Source organism: Girardinichthys multiradiatus, chromosome X (assembly GCF_021462225.1).
Source record: "Girardinichthys multiradiatus isolate DD_20200921_A chromosome X, DD_fGirMul_XY1, whole genome shotgun sequence".
NCBI lineage: Eukaryota > Metazoa > Chordata > Actinopteri > Cyprinodontiformes > Goodeidae > Girardinichthys > Girardinichthys multiradiatus.
The window spans coordinates 35,900,210-35,922,586 of NC_061817.1; the positions used below are offsets into that span (position 1 = coordinate 35,900,210).

General features: G+C 41.5%; 2 protein-coding genes across 2 annotated transcripts in view; both read right to left on the bottom strand.

The window, feature by feature from the left end:
- LOC124862581 (myosin phosphatase Rho-interacting protein-like) overlaps positions 1 to 1,370 on the bottom strand; it is a 37,561-nt gene extending 36,191 nt beyond the window's left edge. The window contains exon 1 of the mRNA XM_047356570.1: positions 1,172 to 1,370. Coding sequence (XP_047212526.1) covers positions 1,172 to 1,297 — 126 coding nt within the window. The 5' untranslated portion in view covers positions 1,298 to 1,370. The remainder of the gene's footprint in view (positions 1 to 1,171) is intronic.
- A 1,579-nt stretch (positions 1,371 to 2,949) lies between these two features.
- On the bottom strand, positions 2,950 to 21,694 carry LOC124862237 (splicing factor U2AF 65 kDa subunit-like). Its single transcript, XM_047356053.1, has 11 exons — positions 21,363 to 21,694; positions 16,893 to 17,067; positions 16,648 to 16,751; positions 16,351 to 16,502; positions 16,153 to 16,269; positions 14,570 to 14,708; positions 14,400 to 14,479; positions 9,022 to 9,144; positions 8,842 to 8,928; positions 8,204 to 8,446; positions 2,950 to 5,795 (listed from the first exon to the last, which is right to left on the bottom strand). The coding sequence occupies exons 1-11, from the start codon at positions 21,466 to 21,468 to the stop codon at positions 5,664 to 5,666; spliced, it is 1,458 nt and encodes a 485-aa protein (XP_047212009.1). The 5' UTR covers positions 21,469 to 21,694; the 3' UTR covers positions 2,950 to 5,663.
- Between the last annotated feature and the right edge of the window lie 683 nt (positions 21,695 to 22,377).

A 22,377-nucleotide genomic window follows, 5' to 3' on the forward strand; every position in this document is an offset into this window, starting at 1 on the left:
CTGGGACTGCTTTCCTGCTTCAGGACCTGGACGACTTGTTGCTGTATTTGAATGAACCATGAACTCTGCTCTCTACTACAAAATCCTGAAGGAGAATGTCCGGCTATCAGTTTGCAACCTTGAGCTCAAGAGGACTTATCCAGCAGAACAATGGTCCAAAGCACAACAGCAACTCCACCTCCAAATGGCTCACAAGTATTAAATGACAGTTCTGAAGTGGCATAGTCAAAGTCCAGGTTTAAATCCAGCTTAGAGACTCTGGTGTGGCCATCCATTCATCCTAAAATTGTAATTAAAATTTAAAAAATGAAGAAAAGGAATGAAGGTTTTGGATTGGCCTAGCTAAAGTCTGGATCAAAATGCTGTTGTTGCTCAGAAACCAAAAAATGTTGTTAAATTAAAGAAACTCTGCTAGGAAGAGAGCGCAAAATTCCTCCACAGTGAGGTAAAAGACTGATGGCAAGCTCCTGCAAATGCCTGATGGTAGTTGTTGCCAAGAGGGGAACAGGCTGTTGTTTTGGTTTAGGGAGCAATTACTTTCCACACAGGGCCCGGCTGGTCCAGAAAGCTTTCTTCTCCTAATAAATACAATCATTATATAAAAAATGGCGTTCTGCATTTAATCAGGTTATCTACGAGGAAGAGAGAGGAAATCTGTAAGGGAGCAAATACTTTTTCACAACACAGTAATCACAATTTAGGCTGAGATCAGACTTAGAGAGAAACAGAAAACTAATAAACCACGTTTTTCATAAAATAGTTATTTCTACGTGTGGTTAAAGAAATTAGACGGGATAAACAGGTTCCTATAATTATTTATTTGATTTTAATAAATTAATTGATTATTTATAAAGGGATTAAAATCGCTGCCATAACAGGCAAAATGAATCAAAATGAATGATTGTCCTTTTTTAGAATAACGAGAATAAAAGTCCTGCCTCCGATTTTCTAATATGTCCATAAGAATTAAAACCCCCTTTGATACTTTTACAGATTAACATACGAGCAAAAAACGGGCGGTTAACCCAAAGGGGCAGTAATTTTACACATATGCCGATAACTGCGTCAAACTGAGGCGAAAAAAGCGACTTCTCGATGTAAAACGCGTCAGATGTAACATTAGCTGCTCCTCCAAGCCGTCATATCTCTGTTACCTGCGGGGTGAACCTACCTGCTCCAGGTCGCTGTCCTTCAACAGATGCACTTCCCGGGACTTGAAGCAGTTCTGACATTTGCTTTTATTAAAGATGTTCGGCTGGAACTTGTTACAGGAACCTGTCGCCTTCTCGCCGGGCATGTTTTCAGGCAGCGGAGTCCTCCTAGCTTTGCGACAGAATCCCGAAAGCAAAGCCCGGCTGTCCTGCGTCGCTCCCCGGCATTCAATGAAGCGGGTTTCCGTCAACTGGCATCTGTCAAACGCGGAGCTCTCCTGACGACTGTCGTCATGGTCAACGCGTCTGACGTTCCACAAGAACCCATCCACATCCGGTTGAAACCTACAAAATAAAAGGGCCGATGTTATTCGGAAAGTAAACTTTTGACATTTTCATTACATGTATTGTGATGATCTACCATTATTTTTTATTTTAGTAAAAAAAAAAAATAGATAAAACAGGTTTCTGTTAAGTTATAATCTATCTATCTATTTTCATTATTTAATTAAATGACCAAGCTTTATTTAAAATACACAATTGCTGCTTCCACGAGATCCAAGAGGGAAAGTAGCAGACAGTTGCCACTATCGAATGAATTTATTAAGTGATTATCAGTAGTGTGGCCACCACTATAAAAGCAGGGGTTTTGGCAGTATGCTGGTCTGTATTATACAGGTGTATGGTAAAACAATGCCAAATTGGAAAGGCATCAGCAATGACCCTAAAGAAGCCACTGTAATCCTAAGAGACATTTAAATAGAACCAAGGAGCTCCATCTCAGACATTACAGGCCTCAGCTAGCATGTGAAATGTTAAAAGTCATAATTAGACTGGATTAGTACAGCCTGTTTGGAAACGCTGCCTGGAAAAAGGCTTGCAGAGATGTATTTAAATGAACCACAGGACATCCGGGACAATGTCGTTTGGATTGATAGTGCTAAAGATGGTTCTACCAGATGTTGAAATACAGAGCTTTCACACACAGGTTTTCCATGTTTTTCTTTATCTTTGTTTTTATAAAGAGTTTACAGCTACTGATTCTCTATTTAACTACAGATCCAACCATCATTAGGTTGGATCTGTAAAAGATCACTAATCAAGACATGACTTAAAAAGCCCACTCTTGATTATTTTTTCTGGCTATACACAATGGGACATAATGGGTCAAAGCAATAAAACAAGAGAGAATAGTCTGCTGGCCCTCTTTAGCCAAGACCTACAGCATGCACTGGGGCACTTCGCAGCCAAATGCAAAGCGGGCTTTGAGCAAGGCTCACAATTTACCCATTGGTCTAGGGTCCCACCCTCACCTATGGCCATAAACTTTGGGTCATGACCAAAAGAAATAAGCTTCCTCGACAGAGTGGCCGGGCACTCCCTTAGAGATAGGGTGCGAAGCTCAGCTATCTGGGAAGAGCTCGCAGAAGAGCCGCTGCTCCTCCACATCAAGAACAGCCAGTTGAGGTGGCTCGGCATCTGTTCCGGATGCCTAATGCACGCCTCCCTCGGGAGGTGTTCCAGGCATGTCCCATCGGGGGAAGGCCCAGGACACGCTGGAGGGACTATGTCTCTTGGCTGACCTGGGAAGACTAGGAGTCTCTGCTTAGTCTGCTGCCCCTGCGACCCGGTCACGGATCAGCGGGAGATGATGAGTACGGGGATAGTCATGGTTAAAATAGGGAAGCAGTTTAAAAAGTAATTATACAGTGAAACACACATTTCTGTCTTTATACTTTGATGGATGGGGATCAGAAGTAGTTATGTCTATGATACAGATATTATCCGGTACATCAGGTTGAGAATGAATCTAATAAGCATTTTATTGACAATACTGCAGCGGTCACTTATCAAAGACAGAGAGGGTCAAGGAAAAAGGAACACATTTCAAACAAAGCTTTTAGAATGAAGCAAAGGGAGAAGCTCCTTCAAGTCTAAGGACTGGATCTTGGCTGACATTAAAAGTCAGAATGCTTCCTTCGGGTCAGGAGTGAGTTTCTGCCTCAATCGAGGAGTTTAAGTATCTCGATGTATTGTTCATGAGCGATGGGATGGAGCAGGGGACCAATATTTGCAGTAATGAGGGAATTGCTCAGGTCTATCTCTAACCTGAAAAGAAAAAGCTCTGGTTTTACTGGTCCATCTACGTTCCATCACCCACCCATGGTTCTAAAAAATATCCATCCTGAAGGAATAAACGAACAAACAAGGAGTTGAAAAGAGCTTCTTCCATTGAGTGGGCGGGGCTCTGCTTCAGAGAATTGCTGCTAACTCACACCAGTGGTTCATCTGAGCAGGATGAGTCCTGGATGCCTTCATGTGGACATTTTCCATGCACATACAATTAGAGGAAGACTCTACAGCAGACCCAGAACCTGCTGGAAGGACTTTATATCCCTTCTGACCTGGGAATGCTCTGAGTTTCTACATGAAGATATGGGGAGTGTCTCCACAATCCCACTCAATCTCTTAAACAAAAGATGGATGGATTAAAAAAAGAAAGCATGATCCAGTAATCAGTTTGTGCCATCCTGCACACATTTACTGGCAAAAGCATAAAGCTGAGTCATATATCTGACTTATTTGTGTTCAATAGCTACAGAAACATCCACATAAGCAGCCATATTTAGGGAGACAAGCATTTATTCGAGGAAATGGCAGTGGCAGTTTTTAGTTTTATAAACTAAAAACTTTTTTTCTTCCTTTACATTTTTGGTCATCCAAAACCCGCATAAAACACAGCAGCTGTTTCATACCGGTTGATATTTTAACAATAAAACATGATTTACACAGGAACAGAAATCCTTCGGTTTATGAGACAATATTCCCTCAGGTGTAATTTATTTGAGCTGGACTTTTAAGGTTGATTTTTTTTTTTTTATATTTTAAATGAATGCTTTAAATAGACGTCATTTGAGATTGCAGAACAGCATGTAAAGAGTAAAAAGCTCAACGGTGAATTATTCATCTACAAATCTCTAAAGCTGCTATTCTCAACATGTATTTAACCTGTTTTTAAATGACTCAGTAAAATGATGTTTTGGACATCTGCTGAGCAGGGATAGAGGACATATTCCCAGTAGGTTGACGTGACCGAGGAGGAATGCTACAAACTGGGTGAGATGGAGGCCAAAGATCTGCTGTGGCGCCCCCCATAGGAAGCAGCTAAAAGCAGACGATCTGTAATGCCGATGGTCTGAAATGACCTGGTGTTTATTTGCATGTAAATAAAATCTACTCATTCGGGTCTGATTTTAATGGTCAGAGTGAACACTCGTGCTTAAAGGTGTCCACTTGTTTCTCAATGTGGTCCGAGTCTGAACAGGATCCATCTTTGATCTGTTTAATCTGTGTAGAAAGATCTTCAGCTGCTACAGGAACCCCCTGGATCCTCATTAGACTCAACAACGAACTCAAAGGCAGATTAAAGTACATTAATAATAAAAGAAAACATACATCTTGCATATTTTCCTAAGCTGTATTAAAGAAATAAATAATACTATTAGCTTATTAGTATTAAATAACAATAATTAAATAAATATAAATATATTAGACAATATCACTTCATCATAAGGGTCGGCACCCAAACGTATTTACTTTTATAGATCCTAATCAGTGAAACAGTAGAAAATGCGACTGACAGTCTTCCATCTTAACTTGCCAAGAAAAAAAAGGTTTAAGTTTCCATTCTGGTACCTGGAGCAGCTTGAATTGAGTGCTTTGATTTTCCAAATTCATGTTTTGTATTTACACAGTTTTCTTTGAGGTTGCACTAACAATCAGACAAAGGTCACCAACGCTTGGCCTGAATGAGCAGCAAACCCGCAAAGTAAACGTTTTAAGGAACAATAGAATGAGGCGCTTCAGAAGCAAGTAATCAGTTTTGTACAATGAGTAACTTAAAAACACATTTCTCTCGTAGCCACGTTTCATGATGGACTTTTAAATCTACATGAAATAAATGTTTGTGCTCAGGAAGAAAATCTAAACAGCTGACATGTTTTTTTTTTCCTTATGTGGTTCATTCTCAAAAGCCAGCTAATCTGAGACAGTATTAGTTTAGGTAAAATACATGTCACTCATTGCACAGCAAACATAACATTTACTCAGGATTCTTATGGATTTACCTGTCATACTTCTGTACTTGTCCAGACTCACATTTCCAGAATTCTCAGTCCTTTTTATCAAGATTTACAATAAAAATACAAAAACTCACCATAACTTTATGGCAGATATTTCTAGAGTGGTCAGGCTTTACATATGGAACCAGGAAAAACCGGAGACTGGATGGATGGAAGGAAGGAAGGAAAGTAGGAAGGAAGAAAAAGAAAGATGGATGTGTAAGTAGAAGGAACAATGGATGGATGGATGGAATGGAAAATGTCTGGAAAAAATATTTTTTTGGTGAAGATGATGAAATGGTGACAGTTTTCCAGGTCTGGTCTCTAAACGACACGTTTACAACATCAGAGGAGGAAAGAAAAGGACTGGCTGTAGGACTTGTCTGCTGAATCAAAACTCGTGTCTGTGATACATGTCCGGATCATAGTATTTGGTCACCACCACTCTGTTAGCAAACTTGCGGCCGGTGAGGGCCTGCATGGCTTTCTGACAGTCTGCAGGAGAAACATACTCCACAAAGATCTGAAAGGAAAAAACAGAGAAAACCCCAGAATCAGGTCCTGAATGGAAAAGAAACGGATCAGAACATTTCACAGAGAACTGAGTCAAAACCATACAAATGTTTCCCCAGGCATGGTAGTAGTGAGTAGTGTTGCAGTGGTAGACATTTTGTCCACACTTGCCCACAACGAGGCACGTTTTTTTGTTCCTTATTGGGTTTAAAGCCTGCATAGTGGAGTAGTTGGTAACAATGTTGCCTTGCAGCAAGAAGGTCCTGGGTTCAAATCCCAGCCTGGGGTTTTTCTACATGGAGTTTGCAAGTTCTCCCCTGCATGTGTGGGTTCTTGCCAGTTATTCCAGTTTCATCCCACAGTCTAAAAACAAGACTGTTATGTTAAACAGTCCTTAGGCATGAGTGTGTGTGCATGGATGTTTGTCCCGTGTGTTTTTGTGTTGCCCTGTGATGGACTGGCGACCTGTCCAGGGTGTACCCCGCCTCTCGTCCAATGACCGCTGGAGATACAGGTCCTTCTCAAAATATTAGCATATTGTGATAAAGTTCATTATTTTCCATAATGTCATGATGAAAATTTAACATTCATATATTTTAGATTCATTGCACACTAACTGAAATATTTCAGGTCTTTTATTGTCTTAATACGGATGATTTTGGCATACAGCTCATGAAAATCCAAAATTCCTATCTCACAAAATTAGCATATTTCATCCGACCAATAAAAGAAAAGTGTTTTTAATACAAAAAACGTCAACCTTCAAATAATCATGTACAGTTATGCACTCAATACTTGGTCGGGAATCCTTTTGCAGAAATGACTGCTTCAATGCGGTGTGGCATGGAGGCAATCAGCCTGTGGCACTGCTGAGGTCTTATGGAGGCCCAGGATGCTTCGATAGCGGCCTTTAGCTCATCCAGAGTGTTGGGTCTTGAGTCTCTCAACGTTCTCTTCACAATATCCCACAGATTCTCTATGGGGTTCAGGTCAGGAGAGTTGGCAGGCCAATTGAGCACAGTGATACCATGGTCAGTAAACCATTTACCAGTGGTTTTGGCACTGTGAGCAGGTGCCAGGTCGTGCTGAAAAATGAAATCTTCATCTCCATAAAGCTTTTCAGCAGATGGAAGCATGAAGTGCTCCAAAATCTCCTGATAGCTAGCTGCATTGACCCTGCCCTTGATAAAACACAGTGGACCAACACCAGCAGCTGACACGGCACCCCAGACCATCACTGACTGTGGGTACTTGACACTGGACCTCTGGCATTTTGGCATTTCCTTCTCCCCAGTCTTCCTCCAGACTCTGGCACCTTGATTTCCGAATGACATGCAGAATTTGCTTTCATCCGAAAAAAGTACTTTGGACCACTGAGCAACAGTCCAGTGCTGCTTCTCTGTAGCCCAGGTCAGGCGCTTCTGCTGCTGTTTCTGGTTCAAAAGTGGCTTGACCTGGGGAATGCGGCACCTGTAGCCCATTTCCTGCACACGCCTGTGCACGGTGGCTCTGGATGTTTCTACTCCAGACTCAGTCCACTGCTTCTGCAGGTCCCCCAAGGTCTGGAATCGGCCCTTCTCCACAATCTTCCTCAGGGTCCGGTCACCTCTTCTCGTTGTGCAGCGTTTTCTGCCACACTTTTTCCTTCCTACAGACTTCCCACTGAGGTGCCTTGATACAGCACTCTGGGAACAGCCTATTCGTTCAGAAATGTCTTTCTGTGTCTTACCCTCTTGCTTGAGGGTGTCAATAGTGGCCTTCTGGACAGCAGTCAGGTCGGCAGTCTTACCCATGATTGGGGTTTTGAGTGATGAACCAGGCTGGGAGTTTTAAAGGCCTCAGGAATCTTTTGCAGGTGTTTAGAGTTAACTCGTTGATTCAGATGATTAGGTTCATAGCTCGTTTAGAGACCCTTTTAATGATATGCTAATTTTGTGAGATAGGAATTTTGGGTTTTCATGAGCTGTATGCCAAAATCATCTGTATTAAGACAATAAAAGACCTGAAATATTTCAGTTAGTGTGCAATGAATCTAAAATATATGAATGTTAAATTTTCATCATGACATTATGGAAAATAATGAACTTTATCACAATATGCTAATATTTTGAGAAGGACCTGTATTTGAGTGATAAGTGATACTTGGCCCCAAAATATCACATTTTACAAAAGTATTTCATAAAGTCTTTGTATGCAGGAGGCCTTGGGAAAAATGTTAAAATATTTTGCATAAGAAAACCTACAAACAAAATTTTACTCAGGAAATATTTTTGATTTTAGAATTTTTGGCATGACTTATTTTTTGTTTGTAAAAGCCAGTAAGACTACAAAGACAATAAAAGATAAAGTGAACTTTTCTCTGTAAAGAAGATCCCATACAGATCTGTTTTATGCTATCCAAACACTTTCTGAGCGCACCTTTCCACAGCCGGGGACCTCCACGCCGTCCACGGGTCGGGGAATCTCGATGGAACGGACGTTTCCATACTTGCAGCACTCCTCCCGGATGTCCTCCAGGATTTCCTCGTAGTCCTCGTCGTCCACCAGCTCCTCCGGCATCACCATGTTGAGAAGGCACAGTACTTCTGTTGGCATGCCGGAGTTCTGCAGCCTCTGGAGCCCGGGCACCTGGAGTGTCACCGGGGTCTCTATGATGGAGGTCTGCAGGGGGAAAAGGGTCAGCAGCTGTGAGCTCTGAACGTCAAACTGTAGGTCATTAAATGATCAAATATAGATGAAGATTTAACATCCTCCTCCATCCTGTCCTCTGTCTCTCTATCAGAGAAAATAAAGCAGTTTTCAGTTAAGCTTTTTCATTTTCTCTTCTAACAGCAAGGTTGTTGTTTGTTTCAGCACTTTTTAATTAAATCCATTTAAACATATTGTCTATACGCCTTTCCTCAACCAGTTACTTTTGTAACTCAGATCTTAATATTGTGACATCTATTGTGGATACAAGCCGTCAGAAATAATGAAAAACTAAAGGACTACTATGGAATCCTGCTTATATTACTCTTAAGCCATACCATGCATCTCTAACTCTAACTTCTACTCACAGGATTAGCATTTTTTGCTCCCACACTTGCCCTCTGGACGATGAGCTTTTTGTCGCCCAGCTGCATCCCGTTGAGCCCAGAAACAGCCTGTCGAAGAAGAAACTCAGAGCCATGAAGAACGGATCAAACCCCGCTGGCGACGATCTGATCTTTCAGAGGAAACAGTAGGAGAGCTTTTACCTGATCAGTGGCGCTGATGTCAACGTATTCACAGAAGGCGTAACCTTTTGAAAGAGATGTGGCGCTGTCTTTCACCAGGTTGAAGGCTTTAAGTGGCCCAAATGACGTCAGGAGCTCCTTCACCTGCAAACAAGAGTCAGGGAGCCCCATCTAAGACCAAAGATCCATCTGAACATCACTCTGTATGTCTGCTGAGTGACTAATTACAAACACGCAGTGCCTTGCAAAAGCATCCATTCCACTTGAACTGAAAGGTGCGGCCTGCATTTTATTCAAGTCCTAAATCAATGCTTTATGGAACCACCTTACCCTGCATTGCAGCTGCAGGTCTTTGGAGGTATATCTCTACCAGGCTGGACTATTCTAATACACAAATACAGGTCCTTCTCAAAATATTAGCATATTGTGATAAAGTTCATTATTTTCCATAATGTCATGATGAAAATTTAACATTCATATATTTTAGATTCATTGCACACTAACTGAAATATTTCAGGTCTTTTATTGTCTTAATACGGATGATTTTGGCATACAGCTCATGAAAACCCAAAATTCCTATCTCACAAAATTAGCATATTTCATCCGACCAATAAAAGAAAAGTGTTTTTAATACAAAAAACGTCAACCTTCAAATAATCATGTACAGTTATGCACTCAATACTTGGTCGGGAATCCTTTTGCAGAAATGACTGCTTCAATGCGGCGTGGCATGGAGGCAATCAGCCTGTGGCACTGCTGAGGTCTTATGGAGGCCCAGGATGCTTCGATAGCGGCCTTTAGCTCATCCAGAGTGTTGGGTCTTGAGTCTCTCAACGTTCTCTTCACAATATCCCACAGATTCTCTATGGGGTTCAGGTCAGGAGAGTTGGCAGGCCAATTGAGCACAGTGATACCATGGTCAGTAAACCATTTACCAGTGGTTTTGGCACTGTGAGCAGGTGCCAGGTCGTGCTGAAAAATGAAATCTTCATCTCCATAAAGCTTTTCAGCAGATGGAAGCATGAAGTGCTCCAAAATCTCCTGATAGCTAGCTGCATTGACCCTGCCCTTGATAAAACACAGTGGACCAACACCAGCAGCTGACACGGCACCCCAGACCATCACTGACTGTGGGTACTTGACACTGGACTTCTGGCATTTTGGCATTTCCTTCTCCCCAGTCTTCCTCCAGACTCTGGCACCTTGATTTCTGAATGACATGCAGAATTTGCTTTCATCCAAAAAAAGTACTTTGGACCACTGAGCAACAGTCCAGTGCTGCTTCTCTGTAGCCCAGGTCTGGGGAATGCGGCACCTGTAGCCCATTTCCTGCACACGCCTGTGCACGGTGGCTCTGGATGTTTCTACTCCAGACTCAGTCCACTGCTTCCGCAGGTCCCCCAAGGTCTGGAATCGGCCCTTCTCCACAATCTTCCTCAGGGTCCGGTCACCTCTTCTCGTTGTGCAGCGTTTTCTGCCACACTTTTTCCTTCCCACAGACTTCCCACTGAGGTGCCTTGATACAGCACTCTGGGAACAGCCTATTCGTTCAGAAATTTCTTTCTGTGTCTTACCCTCTTGCTTGAGGGTGTCAATAGTGGCCTTCTGGACAGCAGTCAGGTCGGCAGTCTTACCCATGATTGGGGTTTTGAGTGATGAACCAGGCTGGGAGTTTTAAAGGCCTCAGGAATCTTTTGCAGGTGTTTAGAGTTAACTTGTTGATTCAGATGATTAGGTTCATAGCTCGTTTAGAGACCCTTTTAATGATATGCTAATTTTGTGAGATAGGAATTTTGGGTTTTCATGAGCTGTATGCCAAAATCATCCGTATTAAGACAATAAAAGATCTGAAATATTTCAGTTAGTGTGCAATGTATCTAAAATATATGAATGTTAAATTTTCATCATGACATTATGGAAAATAATGAACTTTATCACAATATGCTAATATTTTGAGAAGGACCTGTATGCTTCCATATAGACCATTCCATTGTGGTTCTGGCTGCATGTTTATTGTTACTGTCCTGCTGGAAGGTGAACCTCCAGGCCAGTCTCATCACTTCATTCATGTACCTATTAACTCCGACTAGTTTATCTGTCCCTGCTAAACAACATCATCATAGCACGATGCTGCTACCACTATGTTTCACTATAGGGATGGTGTGTTTGCAGTGGTGCAATGTTAGTTTTCCACCCCTCATGATGTTTTTCATGTAGGCCAAAGACTTCAGCTTTGGTGTCTTCCAACCAGAGAACCTTCATCAACCTGTCTGCTGTGTTCCTTGGTTTTCATGATGAGGTGGTTGCAATGTGTAAAAAGGTAAAAAGTTCAAGTGGTATGAATATGTTCGCAATCCACAGCACATATGGCTACTGAATGCAATGTCTGGATTTATACTAAATAGGTTTCTAAAAGCTGTATAACCTCCCCAGGATGATTATTGTGAAGATTAGTCAACCTGCAGGATTAACTGATTTTAATCTCCAGTCTGTGTGCAGCAACACTTTTCTGATGTAAAACCAAACAATGAACAACAGAAAACTGATGCCTGGAATCATGTTGCCTTAAATATGTCTTGATATATGATTTTAATTATAGAATTGCTCCAGTTCTCATGTGCAGAGATGACAAGGTGTGGGCATCAGAGTGCAAACAGTAAAGATATAATAATTATATATATTCTAACAGAATTTCAAAGATAAAACAATCAGTTAATGTTTAGTGTTTTTAACGTGACCTGCCTTCTTAAAGCTCCAAAACAAACCACTCATATATCAAAGCTTACCTGTAAAGAAAAACCCTCAAAACACCACACCGCCACCACTAACAAACTCCAACACCATCAACACCACGTCTTAATGATCATCAGTGCTTCACCCCAGATAACCAGATCCTAAGCGCGCTCCAAAAGCATGATGGGAAAGAGAGAACAGCCAGAACAGGAACCTGCCGGCTCGCTGTGGATCCGAGTGTGGACCAGAAATTCTTACTTGCCTTGTGTTACATGTTGGCATGGCAGCAGTAGATCAGTACTACTGAACAAATTATGAGCGCAGACTTAACGATCTTACAGGCCCCTAGCTGGGGACAAAGTGGGGGGACAAAAATGAAAGAGCTGTGAGTATCAACGCAGTGGAAGTGATTGTAATTATTCAATAAAAAAATCAAAGGAAAAGAGTCAGTGAATAAAAGACATCAGGCTGCAAATTGTCCCTGCTAAAAGGTTTTACTCCGTCACAAAAACGTTCACTTTATCTGTGCAGCTAAAGGCGTTTCTGGAGTTGTTCAGTGATGTTTTGGTGTTTTAATCTGTTCATGAAAGATCTTCATCAGTCAGTCATAGAGAAACCAGAGCATGCTCAGATGTTTTACGTAGACGATGAAGACTCCTTTAACGTGATCTGGTCCTGAATGTATCAGTGAGTTATATTATTCTAGGTTAGACCTGCTTTATACCTTTGAGAGGTAATAAGCCTCATGTCTGTCCACAGAGAAAACAATCAAATCTCCCTCATTTTGGTTTTATCAGATGACATTTTTAAAGACCAGAACCTTTTGGTGCCAGAAGACTCCATAGTCTTGACACTCCCAACAAATCACAATGAGCCTTGCCACTTTTCTTCAAAATACATAAAAAAATTTTAACTCACACAAACCATCTTGGAGCCAAATGGACTCTGTGCTTGGGACGGGGTGGCATGGTTATCATATGTGGATTGATTACGTCACCCACCCCTGGGGATCAGTAGAAAGCAATGACCTTCAAGCTGGGGTGGGGAATTACAGGAGCCAGAATGTTCTGTCAACAAAACAGACCGTTTAAATGTGGACATGGCGAACTGTAGTGGAGCTGCTTATTGTGGCAACACAGCACAGGACACACTAAGCCTTCCTCCTCGCAGGTTTTTCCCCCTTTCCCCTAAAACAGCGTAATGTTTTCTCAGTTTAGAAAATGTGTTGTTTTCCTGTGGCTTAACAGGAACAACAATGTGCTTTAATAAATAAATCACTAACAATTTCCTGGAAACTTTTATGCACTCTTATTCTGAATAGTGTGTATATACTGAGATAAATGGTGTGGAATCCCCATTGTCCTGCTGTGCCACGACAGGGTACATCCATTTTTGGAGATGTTGCCATTTCACTGGATTTTGTTTTCGATTAAAAAGGGTCAACTGTTGCCTGAATCTGAAGCTGACCTTCTGAAAAGTTAAATTTCAGATCTCTATACTGTTGCATGAGATTCATGCTCAGTAATGTTGTTATTGGGTCATTGCTGTAATACTTGTGTCACAACTGCATTGATTCTGTGGCAGTGACACGCATGTTAGCTATATGTACCATGGGAGTTTAGCGGCCCTCATGCAACGGAAAGCTTTGACGTGTCAAAAAAACAAACCTCGCGGCATTACGGGGCAGGTGATCAAATTATAATGCTACAGGGTTAAATATGTCAGAAAGCAAGGTGGGAGCATTAATTTCCTATGGAGTCATGACTTCCAAAGCCCAATACACAATAGAGTGGCAAGGATATTAGCTACAGCCTTGAGTATTTACTGCAACGAATGACAGATTGTTTATGAGTATTTTGACGTCTGTTTCATCCTTCATGTATTTAGCAATAGTCTAAAGTGATATTTTAGGGCTAGACAACACGTTTTTGTATTAAAAATACTACCTGTAGATGAACTGACATACGTGACTGAGTATGGGTGGCTTGGCAGAACATAAACTTTGTGCCAGTAAAACATGGAATGATTATGTGGAGAAGTGAGATTTTCAGCTGCTTCCATTCACTGTCAGTCTGTTTTAAACGACACTGCACAGATTCTTAATACAAAGTATTTGAGTCACACAGTTGTTAAAATAAGTAGACATTACAGTTACAGTTTTTGCCAGCAAAGGAGTGGAACTCAGAATGCCTACCCGAATGCAAAAAAAACACCAAACAACTGAAAAAATCCAGAAAGGCAAATTTCATAAAGTGTTCATGAAAAGGTTCCCTGATAGTTTCTTAAGGTGGACTTTTTCTTTCAGAAGAGATAGGTATGTGTCCCTTAATCTGTTTTTAAATAATTACACTGGGATTTGCTTACCTTTCCTAAATAATTTTCCTCAGCATGTGATTGTTATAATATAATTACTGGCATATTGACTCTTTCATATTTAAGTATTTAGCTGAATGAAAGCTGGCGTCCTGTTGGAACTATCACAAAAACACAAAATATTTTACAGTATTTTAGTAAAAGATTCCTACATTGTTATTTAAAGGCGTCATGTTTCTACAGGAAGCCAAAACAATCACTAAGGCCTGTTTCAGTACGACTAAAAGCTCAGCGTGTGAGAGAAAAGTTGGCAAAATAAAGGGAACCTGTGCAGTCTGCTGTCAGTAAGATACCTGGTCATCATTAAGGTAATTAGGCAGGCCTCCGATGAATAGTTTATGAGGTGAGTCAGGAACGACTGTGGAGACGACACCTACACAGCCAACAAGCAAAGAAAGGAAAGTCAGAAATCACTCAACAGAATGGGATAACTCTGAGCAAGGGATAGGCAGCTGAAACCAACCTGGAACATGGAAAGCCGGTTGTTCTGAGATTCCAGGTAAGGGACGATAATCATGAGGCCGTCTGATCTTCAACGACTGACCCTGGAAAATGATCCCGTCAAAGGCCATGGCCTGCGTCGTCTCATCAACAGATCGGAACTAGAAGAGAAGTCCATTTACACAAAATGGAAACGTTGGACAGAAACTATCTGTGCACAATGTTTGGGAAACATGCAATAATGTTAGCGAGGGTTAGGGTAATGGTATAACCTGAGGTACATTAACCTAATTAATGAAACACAGGTCATGTCTTTCTGCTTTTTGCTCATTGCAAACATAGAAACCACATAATGTTTGGTTTAACCTGCTACTGCAGAAAAATGAAATTCATCTCATCTGGTTTGGTAATAAACCAACTTACAACCTTACCACCACTCTACCTCCTAAAACGTTTTATTCTGCATTAAACAAGAAATATTACTAACTATATTACTGGTACAAAAAACCTAATTGCATAGTAGCTAAATAATTAGTTAATATTTATGTAATATGTACATTGATATTACTGTAACAATATATTTTGCAGCTGTGATAAAAACCTGTTTCCACAGCTGTTAATTAAATTCATATAAATTCTGAAAGCTTTGGTTGTTGAATCATCTAAACCCTGTTTTAACATAAAGTTTCCCCACGTCTGTAGGAGCCAGCTGGTAACCAGAATCGGTCCTCAGCGGAGAAATCTGATCTTTTTTCCTATCAGTGAACGCACCGACCCGAAGCGCTACCAGGTCGCCTCAACCACCGGACTCTTTTCTGCAAAGACGGTTGCTGAATGGAGAAAACTCAAGGTTAGCTACTGTCAGCGTCAGTGAGGTGTTCACAGTAAAGTCAGAGGAGCTATTTCACTGAAATTCTATTTTCTACTGAGGCGTGTCGGCGGTGATTCAGGCAGCTACAGGGAGGTTCTGGTCATGTTGTACTACTTTAATTCTGGTCGGTCTGTGCCCGATTTTTTTCACAAGACGTCCTTTTGTCTTGAGGATGCCTAGTCGAATTGGTGAAGAAGTGAACTGACCTGGAGCTGATGTCACAAACACCAGGAAGGCTGGAAGAAAATGTTCTGAAATGTGTAAATCTCAGAGAGGAATCTGGATCAGCTCAACATGGCATCAGCTGATCAGAGCTTTACAAAAATCAAGATACTGGAAATGAACTAAATGACTAAAACCAGATTTGAATTGGACCGATTTGGTTTTATTTACCTCCAGATGCATTTTGCTCCATTCAAATAAACTGAAACTGACTGTAATGTAATTGCTAATGTAAGATTCTAAAGACACTTTAAAATATCAACTTCAGATCATTAAAAATAATATTAAAACCCTGTTTTACAGCCACTCCTCTCATGCATAAAGCGTATCGTTACTTCTGCTGTTATTAGGAATAGTTAACGGCTACTCAGAGTATTAAGGCCTCTTATATGTTCTTCTGTAAGATTTCTTGAAAAATAAATCAGAACCAGTTAAAAATATTATGGGAAAATCAATGTTTTTCAAAAGACAGACTGAGGGAACTGTAATCAGTGCATCTTTAAAAGCCTCACCTCTAGGAAAGCAAAGTTTTTATCCTGATTGATCTGGACCGCCAGAACCGGGTTGCTCGGCGCTTGGGAGAGGCCTGCGAGACGCATCTGAGCGTTGAAGAACTCTGCCATTGACTCCTGCGCAACAGAAGTCCAACAAGATGAAAAATGCTGCAGAACTAACACATCAGTGCAGCACATGCATGTTGAAGCCTTTACCTCTGTTACACCAAACGGGATATTTCCAACATACAGGCGTCGGGCTTGTCTTGTCATCTGACTGCCAACTATGGGCACTTGTGTCGGCGCTGCAGCCACTCCAGTGGTGGTGGCTGTTGCCAGCAGAGCTATTGTTGGAATCTGACCTGCCGCTGGGGGAACAAGGAGGAGAAACGTGGTTGGACAGTGAAACCATGTGAGACAAAGCAGCACTTTAAAAAGACAATCAGTCAACAAAGCACTGAAGAAATGTTCTTGTGGACATACAAATGTAATAAACGTAGAAGCAGGAGGTACCTTGCATAGCTTTGTATTGCATTGGTGTGATGTGTTCAAAGCCTAGAGGAGGAACATCCCAGTATTTGCAAGTCTTTTTCTTTCTTGTTCGCCTCGGTGAATGGCTAGATGAAGAAAATTATCAAATAAAACCTCGGTGAGGAATAACTTCTCTCCTGGCTTTTTAAACCAGTATTGGTTTTATTTGAATGTTTTTTCCATGATGTAATTAGAGATGCTGCTATGAGGTCTCGGAAGCACCTGACCTGTGTTTCTTGTGCTCCCGGGAGGAGCTGCGGCGGTCCCGGCTCTTCCGGTCACGGCTGCGGCTCCTCTTCTCTCGGCTGCGGCTCCCTCTGTCTTTGCTCCAGCTGCGATGCTTGTCGCCGCGGCCCGGAGATCCACTGCGACTCCGCTTTTTGTGCCTCTCTCTTTCCCTCTCTGTGAGGAAAAAAAAATGGTCCCCCATTAAACCCAGTAACAACGAAATGGGATGACATCTGTGAAGGCATTTCAGGAAACAGACACCAACGAGGAAGAAGGACCGTGTTTTATGTAGTTTGGCCTTTTTAATCACCAGCTGTTAAAGGTAATGGTATCCTGGAGAACCAGTAGCGTTGAGGAACAGTCCTGCACTAATTACTGTTATTACTCATAAATTCTAACTAACCCTGAATCTACTGTTCAGCCTCACACAAAAAGGTTAATTTAAACAATATTTTGGTTGTTTTAGATGTTTTCTTTGACTATCTTTGCTTTCATGTTCAAAGAGGTGAGAACAGAAATACTAACAGTATTTGTTTTCACTGACAATAAAAACAGATCGGGGTGGTGAAGATTACGAACATTTTTAAGAAGTGCACTCCGTGGGTCGGTGACATCACAAGAGGTACACAAAGCTGATCAGAGTCTTGAAGGGGTTCACCCTGACATGGCTAAGCTGGAATTGGACTCTGATGACCTCTGACAGAGGCTCAAGTAGATGGAGAAGCTGGAGCAAACAGTGATGAAGACAATGATCATCTTCAGAACTTTATGTGGTACCAACATGTTTATATTACTGTTTCCATCCATTCGCTTTATGAGAATTTGAACCCCCCTGGAAATTTTGTGAACACTGTATTCCACTGCATCACCTTCAACATCTGCACTGCCTGCAGCCTGAGCTCATACTTCTTCAGCTTACCCATCGAGCTTCTCTCTGTCTGACTCCCAAACCCAATGAGATTTCCTTTTTCTTCTGTCTGCTGTTGACTGGAATGATGGCGACGGTAAAGGCTGCAAGTGGATGCATGCTGTGGCTGACTGGGGGGGGACTGGGCCTGTTGTATGTCTGCCTGCCTACACACCTAAGCCAGTTCCAGTTTTTAACAATCTAATCTATAAATCATAAATGTGTAGCTATTTATAATGAAAGCAACCATTTCATGCAATCCCCTACATTCAAGGCCTTTCCAAACCTTGAAAACATGAAAGTAAAACTATCCCAAACTCTGATGTTTCTAACTAAATATTAATTGATGAATAAATCAATTCTGAAGCACGAGGAGTTGATTTTAGCATAAACAGCTAAACAAAAACTATCAAATGTATTTAACAGGAAACCTTCTGATAAATGCGTATTTATAAAAAAAACATATCTACGAGAGCCTCGGGAATGACTGAACTCCAACTCTGATAGAAGTGCTGAACCTCAGCTTCCAGCTTCTTTCTTACTACCATGCACAATATGTTTCCCTCCTGTGTATTAATAACATGGTCTGATGCCCTCGTGTTTCCTCTATGTCGGAGCTCACGGGTAAATATGGCCGCTCTTCTTGGCAGAGCACAACTTAAGACCTTACAACAAACCAATATGAGACCTTTCTTGTTTCACTGCAGAGCTTAGTTTGTATTAAACGAAGTCAACAATCTGCTTGATATCAACAGGACCAAGGAGCTCAAGGTGGACTACAGGAGACAACAGGAAGGAAATCACCGAAACCGAAGGAGCAGAGGTGGAGAGGGTCAGCTACAGATAATATTACCAGAATCCATCAATTCATTTTTTTCACATGTCCGAGATGAGGTCGATGGTGTAACAGGTCTGGAGGGAAACCCAGACATCCCTGTCCCCAGAGCCCCACAGCATTATGCTACCAACATCGTGCATGACAGCCAATAGTGTTTTTAGGTTCGAAAGCCCTACTTTTACTCCTCCATACGTACTCATCGGACCATTAAACCTTTCTGCAGACGAAAACTGACTTTTCGATTTTTAAGCAGAAGCTTCTTTGCTGGTAGTCATCACTGTAAGCTTTAGAATTAAGTTAGAAATGGCTTTCCCAACTTCTATAGGTATTGACTTCCTCTGACTTTTCCACTGCTCCTTGTATTACTTCGACCAAAGAGTGCTGTCGGATCTTTTATAAGCGGCAAAACAGAAATTAGGAATGTTAGCAGGTTTTGACCTTGTCAAGATAAAATATGTTGCAGAACCTTCAGTACCACGTACTCAAATATTTAGATGACTAGGTATATACCTGAGCTTGCATGTATAACAACGATTCTGTGTGGATTAAAGAAAATCTGCATTAAAATCAAACAGATCAAACTAATTCTAGTTTATAAACACCGTTGCAGTTTGTTGTACAGGTCCTTCTCAAAATATTAGCATATTGTGATAAAGTTCATTATTTTCCATCATGTCATGATGAAAATTTAACATTCATATATTTTAGATTCATTGCACACTAACTGAAATATTTCAGGTCTTTTATTGTCTTAATACGGATGATTTTGGCATACAGCTCATGAAAACCCAAAATTCCTATCTCACAAAATTAGCATATCATTAAAAGGGTCTCTAAACGAGCTATGAACCTAATCATCTGAATCAACGAGTTAACTCTAAACACCTGCAAAAGATTCCTGAGGCCTTTAAAACTCCCAGCCTGGTTCATCACTCAAAACCCCAATCATGGGTAAGACTGCCAACCTGACTGCTGTCCAGAAGGCCACTATTGACACCCTCAAGCAAGAGGGTAAGACACAGAAAGACATTTCTGAACGAATAGGCTGTTCCCAGAGTGCTGTATCAAGGCACCTCAGTGGGAAGTCTGTGGGAAGGAAAAAGTGTGACAGAAAACGCTGCACAACGAGAAGAGGTGACCGGACCCTGAGGAAGATTGTGGAGAAGGGCCGATTCCAGACCTTGGGGGACCTGCGGAAGCAGTGGACTGAGTCTGGAGTAGAAACATCCAGAGCCACCGTGCACAGGCGTGTGCAGGAAATGGGCTACAGGTGCCGCATTCCCCAGGTCAAGCCACTTTTGAACCAGAAACAGCGGCAGAAGCGCCTGACCTGGGCTACAGAGAAGCAGCACTGGACTGTTGCTCAGTGGTCCAAAGTACTTTTTTTGGATGAAAGCAAATTCTGCATGTCATTTGGAAATCAAGGTGCCAGAGTCTGGAGGAAGACTGGAGAGAAGGAAATGCCAAAATGCCAGAAGTCCAGTGTCAAGTACCCACAGTCAGTGATGGTCTGGGGTGCCGTGTCAGCTGCTGGTGTTGGTCCACTGTGTTTTATCAAGGGCAGGGTCAATGCAGCTAGCTATCAGGAGATTTTGGAGCACTTCATGCTTCCATCTGCTGAAAAGCTTTATGGAGATGAAGATTTCATTTTTCAGCATGACCTGGCACCTGCTCACAGCCAAAACCACTGGTAAATGGTTTACTGACCATGGTATCACTGTGCTCAATTGGCCTGCCAACTCTCCTGACCTGAACCCCATAGAGAATCTGTGGGATATTGTGAAGAGAACGTTGAGAGACTCAAGACCCAACACTCTGGATGAGCTAAAGGCCGCTATCGAAGCATCCTGGGCCTCCATAAGACCTCAGCAGTGCCACAGGCTGATTGCCTCCATGCCACGCCGCATTGAAGCAGTCATTTCTGCAAAAGGATTCCCGACCAAGTATTGATTGCATAACTGTACATGATTATTTGAAGGTTGACGTTTTTTGTATTAAAAACACTTTTTTTTCATTGGTCGGATGAAATATGCTAATTTTGTGAGATAGGAATTTTGGGTTTTCATGAGCTGTATGCCAAAATCATCCGTATTAAGACAATAAAAGACCTGAAATATTTCAGTTAGTGTGCAATGAATCTAAAATATATTAATGTTCAATTTTCATCATGACATTATGGAAAATAATGAACTTTATCACAATATGCTAATATTTTGAGAAGGACCTGTATAGTCCATCCATGTTGGGAAAAGCCCTAATCAATAAAAGCTTGGATGTGGACTTCTAACCACAGCTGCAAGTTAAGAAATTTCATCATTTTAAATAAGCGTTCATAACAATAGTGTTGAGCTCTTCGTACACGTTGTATTTATAAGCAATCGATACACTTAAAGGTCCAGAGGATCTTCCTGCCTCTTTTCCCCACAGGTAAACTGGCAGCCTGTGTCCGGAGCTGCAGGTGAAGGATGGGATGGTGGCTGAGACATGAAGCCAAGCTGAGTGGCATCAGCGGCAGGACCCACACACTGGACCACCTGAGCCGCAGCGGCATACAGTGCACCGTAAAGTTGTCGTCACGTCGGTTTATTCATTCATAAAAACCAGCGAGCTAACGGTACGCACAGCCGTTAGGTCGCTAGCTTGCGCCTTAAAAAAAAAAAAAAAAAAAAACCCGGGACGCAGACAGAAAATTCCGACGGCAGAAAAATAAAACAAACAGCTAACCTTGTCGATTCTCACTCAGCTGCTTCTCAAACTCCTCGAAATCCGACATTTTATTTGCTGTGAACAAAATACCGCTGCTTTGTGACGCCTGAGGGAGAAAATACATACGAACTGCCCGCTGTATGAGTGCAGAGGAACCGGAGTCCTCCCTCCGTGCGGAGTTTAAAGTGAGCGCCGTACATCCGGTAAACCCTTCACAATAAAAGCTTCGTACGTTCCAAGTTCAGAGGGTTTAAGGAAATGAAATGTTTCACTTGTTTTCGCTTGTTGGATTATCTAAACTAAGGTGCCCAATGGGAAAATAAATGTGAAGTGCTGGTCTGCACTGTTCAATTGTTAGGATTAATTGGAATGTATGTACCTGACTGTTGTGAAGAGCCTTGAGACAACACGTGTTGTGAATTGGCGCTATATAAATAAAACTGAATTGAATTGAATTGAATTGAATTAAATGAAGTCCAAATCCCCACTTTCAAAGTCTGACGGTAAATTATCTCTGTATTGTAAAGTTGGAATTTCGGAGGTCCAAGTTGAAAACAAATAACTGAAGTGAAACATATCTTTGAAATTCTGATGGTGTCCAAGTAGATGGATTCTGATGGAATTAATATTCGTGTACCATGTCAGTATTAGGTATTTTGAGTTTTAAAGTTCAAGGTAAAAAAAATGTAAACCAAAGTTTCAAGTCAGCAAAATAAACTGAATTGGAAATCCCACTGGTTTTCCTCCAACATTGACTCACATCTACAACCGGACAGTAGTGTATTTTATATCCAACATGTGTCTCAACAGCAGTGTCCATATTACCCTGCTAGCCCTTAAGAAAATAATTTAAAAATGAAAAACTGAAGTTGATGTGATTTGGAGGTAATAAGAAGATGGCTTGCTGCTTAACATGAAACTGAAAGTAACTGTGAAATATTTTAATCTGACCATCAGTTTTGCAAATTTCGGGGTTATCAGATGAAGAAGCAGAATATATTCTGACTCATGCAGAGAAATGGTGTGTCCTTCC

What these genes read in the sequence shown, in the direction of transcription:
- LOC124862237 (XM_047356053.1), bottom strand. Translation starts at nt 21,468, where the DNA reads ATGTATTTTCTCCCTCAGGCGTCACAAAGCAGCGGTATTTTGTTCACA. An exon ending in TCCCGTTTGGTGTAACAGAG is followed by an intron (nt 16,270 to 16,350) that starts GTAAAGGCTTCA and finishes TCTGTTGCGCAG; the next exon opens with GAGTCAATGGCAGAGTTCTT. An exon ending in ATTACCTTAATGATGACCAG is followed by an intron (nt 9,145 to 14,399) that starts GTATCTTACTGA and finishes TCTTGTTTGCAG; the next exon opens with GTGAAGGAGCTCCTGACGTC.